Source organism: Carassius auratus, unplaced genomic scaffold (genome assembly GCF_003368295.1).
Source record: "Carassius auratus strain Wakin unplaced genomic scaffold, ASM336829v1 scaf_tig00024428, whole genome shotgun sequence".
Lineage (NCBI taxonomy): Eukaryota > Metazoa > Chordata > Actinopteri > Cypriniformes > Cyprinidae > Carassius > Carassius auratus.
In genome coordinates, this window is record NW_020525342.1 from 262292 (window position 1) to 267783 (window position 5492).

Here is a 5492-nt window from a genome sequence, read left to right on the forward strand (position 1 = left end):
ATTTCTAGTAAGTAAAAAAAATAAATACACTTGCTTACTTACTTTATTTCTATATATATTTTATTTTCAGATTGGGTTTTGTAAAAGGGCTTTGGGATTAAGTCACTGTATTTATTTTTAGTAATATTATTATTGATATAATAATAGTATTTATTGTTTATGAGTAAAATTTTTCTTTTTTTTTTTGCATTTGCATTTGTTAAAGTGGACATGTTTTTAATATTAATCATGAATTTTGTTTTCAGGGAAGGCATTGAGGTCTTTCTGCACGAAAGCCATGATAAAGAGGGCTGGAAAATCAACAGATTTTGTGACTAAGTTTAAGATGCTCATTTGTTAAATAAAGTTTGCATGTTTTATAACACTTATAATCTATATTATACATATTTTTTACATTTTTTGATAAATTTTTGCTATATTTTACTAGTTAAATGTCTTTAAATGCACACCTCACATATCCAAGGCTTAGTATTCTAAATATTTATTTTGAATATTGCATTAATAAATACAGTATATGTATTTGACATTAAATGCCTAAATATTTTGTCTTTTATTTGTTACAACATAAATATGAAGGAAATATTAACACATTGTACAGCCAAATGTGAATCAATTCACAATATAGGTTATTCATATTTTTTATTAAACAGTTTTTCATATAAAAGGTATGTTCTCATTAGTTCCGGTAATTTGCACTAACAGCATATTTTGTGTTTGTATCCATCACCATTACAATATGAATAATATGTGTTAACACTCTGCACATTATACCCAGTGCATGTACAAATCAAAAAGTGACCTTATAAAAGTATCGTCATTAAATATCGTAGATGTCATTCCAATCAAAATGTAAAAAAAGTTGAAAATTACACGTATTAGCACACCTTTATTGAGACTATTTAAAGCTGCAGTAGCGAACTTTTGACGCTCTAATGGTTAATTAACAGAACTGCTTGCGTCTTGCGGAAGAACATCGTAGCCGGAACTACTTCTCTCTGTTTATGTCTATGAAGTATCACAAAGGTACTGGGTTACTCCGCTGCGGTACCCCCGAAGCAATCTAAAATAGTCAGAATATAAACACTTATTATAGGTGCACCCTAGTGATTCAGGACAAGCTAAAAACACGGTTTGGAAAATGGATTCATGGTGTACTCGCTTATTATATAAATTTTTCTACATTTTGAACACAAACACAGTTACGGACCGCAGCTCTGATTGGTTGTTTCTTAACGGGAGCGATGTATTTTCTGCAAATGGCAATAGGACCACTGGGAGGAGCCAGAGGAGCTTGATTTTTTCACAGATTATCTGTCTCATATTCTACTGTCAGGACATAAACACAGGTTTAACAAATATTTAAAAAAATATATTTTTAAGTTACCTACTGCAGCTTTAAGCGTTGCCCCTCACCTCTGCCCTGTGTCTACTGAGCTAAAACTGGATACTTATTTGAAACACCAAATTCTGGTCATGGAGAGCTGTACTAAACTGCAGTTCTTGGGAGGTGCCAGGAATATTAAGTTACTCCTTTGAAACCCCCGTTGGTACTTACATGACCACAGATAGCCGTTATTAAGTGGTCTGACACAATCCCTGACTGATTTTACATTCAACAAACTCACTGACTGATGTCATAAACCACGGTTAACTCATTATTTTAACACAATCACAAATAAAACATCCCTAATGTGACTCTTAATGTACTCAATTTTCTTTTTGTGATCCCATGTTCTGCAGATCCAGTATCCAGTATTCCTGTCATTACCAGTGTCATTTCACAGTGTTCTTCATCACCAGAAAATTCTTCAAGCCCAAAATGTGTGCTGCTGTGTTCAGTAATGAATGTAAGCCGCGTGACTCTCTCCTGGTACAAAGGAAACAGTTTATTGTCCAGCATCAGTGTGTCTGATCTCAGCATCAGTCTGTCTCTTCCTCTGGAGCTGGAATATCAGGATAATAACACCTACAGTTGTGTAGTGAACAATCCCATTAGCCTCCAGACCAGACATGCCTGCATAACCGATCTCTGTCGTTTGTGTTCAGGTATGCTAGCAGTGATGTTATCATTTATTTATAGAACCAGTCTTAGTCAGGTGCATTATATTACATTAAATTTGATATTACTGTATGTGTACTAAATCTGAAAATTCCTTCATTGTTAATTCCTTCATTCCTTAATTTATGCCTTCAGAGGAAGACCGCTATTGTGAAAGCACTGAACCTGTGATCCGATTGGTCGTCACTGCTGTGGTGGGTCTGGCTGCTGTGGCTGCGTTCATTGTGCTGGTTTATGACATCAGATCCAGAAGAGATGAACAGGAGAGACATGAGACCCAGAGTGATTGATCCAATACTTTAAAACAACAGTAAACAGTATAGTTTTGGGTGCATTTTTGTGTTATATATATATATATATATAAATCCTCACCTAAAGGATTATTAGGAACACCATACTAATACTGTGTTTGACCCCCTTTCGCCTTCAGAACTGCCTTAATTCTACGTGCCATTGATTCAACAAGGTGCTGAAAGCATTCTTTAGAAATGTTAGCCCATATTGATAGGATAGCATCTTGCAGTTGATGCACCACATCCCAAAGATGCTCTATTGAATTGAGTTCTGGTGACTGTGGGGGCCATTTTAGTACAGTGAACTCATTGTCATGTTCAAGAAACCAATTTGAAATGATTCGAGCTTTGTGACATGGTGCATTATCCTGCTGGAAGTAGCCATCAGAAGATTGGTACATGGTGGTCATAAAGGGATGGACATGGTCAGAAATAATGCTCAGGTAGGCCGTGGCATTTAAACGATGCCCAATTGGCACTAAGGGCCCAAAGTGTGCCAAGAAAACATCCCCCACACCATTACACCACCACCAGCAGCCTGCACAGTGGTAACAAGGCATGATGGATCCATGTTCTCATTCTGTTTACGCCAAATTCTGACTCTACCATCTGAATGTCTCAACAGAAATCATCAGAGACTCATCAGACCAGGCAACATTTTTCAAGTTTTCAACTGTCTAATTTTGGTGTGCCCTTGCAAATTGTAGCCTCTTTTTCCTATTTGTAGTGGAGATGAGTGGTGGGGTCTTCTGCTGTTGTAGCCCATCCGCCTCAAGGTTGTGCGTGTTGTGGCTTCACAAAATGCTTTGCTGCATACCTCGGTTGTAACGAGTGGTTATTTCAGTCAAAGTTGCTCTTCTATCAGCTTGAATTAGTCGGCCCATTCTCCTCTGACCTCTAGCATCAACAAGGCATTTTCGCCCACAGGACTGATGCATACTGGATGTTTTTCCCTTTTCACACCATCCTTTGTAAACCCTAGAAATGGTTGTGCATGAAAATTCCAGTAACTGAGCAGATTGTGAAATACTCAGACCGGCCCGTCTGGCACCAACAACCATGCCATGCTCAAAATTGCTTAAATCACCTTTCTTTCCCATTCTGACATTCAGTTTGGAGTTCAGGAGATTGTCTTGACAGGGACCACACCCCTAGCTGCCATGTGATTGGTTGATTAGATAATTGCATTAATGAGAAATTGAACATGTGTTCCTAATAATCTTTTAGGTGAGTGTATATACACACATATGGTGAGAAAATTTAAATATGTGAATGTTGTAATTTTTAAATGCTATGTTGAATAAAATTGAAATCATAACTGTATACACATGCTGTGCATAAAATAAAATAATGACTTCAGATTTTTGCTTCAGATATTTTATATATTACACACTTTAAATTTGAGCACTGTGATAATACTTGGTTACAATGACACTAATATTTCTTATTTCTGCCAGGAATGCAAAATCGGTTACAGTGATTTTTTTTCTTCTTCTTCTTCCTTTTTTTTTTTTTTTTTACAGCACATTGTTGTTGGAAGTTACTGTGATTTTCTACAAGACATTGCTGGTTACTGTGACGCTCACATTACTTCTTACATAACTGCAATCTTTGAATGAATCTACAGTATTCTACTGTGTACTCATTTACAGTAATTTCCTGTGCACTAACACAGTAAATTCTGTATAGATAAAATTATATATAAATGATTTATGATTGATCACGAGACCCATGTGGTCTCTGTTAAGTGGGAGAATTGACAGTTACAGTCCATTTATGATTTTATTGTTGTTTGTATTGTTATGTTTCAGTATTTTACTTGTTGATGTTTTAAAATGTTAGATATGTGCTGCAATTTCAAGGAAGTATTTGGATATATATATATGAGCGTCATCAGCGTGGAGACCAGACAAATTAGAATATTGATGGATGGTAATATATATGATTCCTTAATTAGGTGTGACAGATAAAACTAGTTAGAATGAATTAGAAAGTGGAGTTGTAGGATCTGGTGTCAATGATGTCATAAGAGAATTTGTGACGATGTCAATGTCGCTCTAAAGTTTAGAGTCTAGACCTGTCAGGGACCAGTCAAGCCCAGCCCCATCCGTCTCACAACAATCACGTTCCCCTGAATACTAATCACCCGCACCTCTTCACCATCAGCAACCTCATCACAGAGCAGTATAAAATGCTCACCACAGCCCCAGTTCAGCGTCAAGCCTCCAACAGGAATGGACGATAAAATGCTGTCTCCTGATCAACCGATGCACTGCAGATTCTGTGACATGAGGTTTACTCATCTTTGAAACACTAACGTCTGTGTCATTGTTCTACTGCCCCCAGGTTTCCTGAGTATTACCCCGTGGCCTGAAATCCAGTTATCTCCCGAGTCTCCTGTGTTTTCTCTGAGCTTGCTTTATAGCTTTTATTTCTGAAAGTGAAAGAGACAAGTATTAGCGAACTGTGACTGTGTGGCATTGACATATCTGCAAAAGACGTACTCACCTGCTTTGATCTGCACCTGAAATCACGGTTTACTTACCCTGCACTTACGATCTTGCAAATAAAGCACTGAGCTTGGATTAATTTACCTCTGTCTCTTGTCTACAGTATGTCCTGACAAAACCGTAATGTTATTGGAATACCAAGAGCTGATACAATTTAGTGGATGTTTGGACTGCATTGTGAGAAACCGGGTCAAACTCTTCCATCACCAAGTTAAATCAAATAATGTTTTATCTCCCTGTATGGTTCCAGAGACAGTAGGTCAACAGTTTCTAATTCAACCAAAGAAAACTCAATATTACTCATGATGGAGAGCCCTCAAAGGTGTCTTCCATCACTGTTTTTACTGTTCTTGTTGTTTCTGGTGTATTATAAGTATGTATTTTTGGACTTTTGTATAGAGTTTTAGCTGAGTTGGGTGTGGCAATAACCGGTGCAAAAGCAATAATTTATGAAACAGTTTGTGCAAACGTTTTGATACATCATCCTCTTTTTAATTGTATTTAATTGTATTTATTTACTTAACTCTTCTTTCTTGTTTTCATGTATAAATCCTACTGTGAGACAATTTTTTTTTTATAATAACATGGTATGGTCCAATTTCTAAGTGTGGGGAAAATGTGTATTTAAGA

At 36.6% G+C, this 5492-nt stretch overlaps 1 protein-coding gene across 1 annotated transcript; it reads left to right on the forward strand.

Annotated features, from left to right (window-relative positions):
• Positions 1–1811: 1811 nt before the first annotated feature.
• Positions 1812–5063, forward strand: LOC113078148 (natural killer cell receptor 2B4-like). Its single transcript, XM_026250467.1, has 3 exons — positions 1812–2046; positions 2195–2341; positions 4699–5063. Exons 1-3 carry the CDS (start codon positions 1842–1844, stop codon positions 4788–4790), a joined length of 444 nt encoding a protein of 147 aa, XP_026106252.1. The 5' UTR covers positions 1812–1841; the 3' UTR covers positions 4791–5063.
• The last annotated feature ends 429 nt before the right edge of the window (positions 5064–5492 follow it).

Excerpts from the sequence above, each read along its gene's own strand:
- LOC113078148 (XM_026250467.1), top strand. The coding sequence starts at position 1,842 with ATGAATGTAAGCCGCGTGACTCTCTCCTGGTACAAAGGAAACAGTTTA. Across the intron at positions 2,047-2,194 it reads TCTCTGTCGTTTGTGTTCAG|AGGAAGACCGCTATTGTGAA; the intron begins GTATGCTAGCAG and ends TTATGCCTTCAG. Across the intron at positions 2,342-4,698 it reads GGAGAGACATGAGACCCAGA|GTTTCCTGAGTATTACCCCG; the intron begins GTGATTGATCCA and ends TACTGCCCCCAG.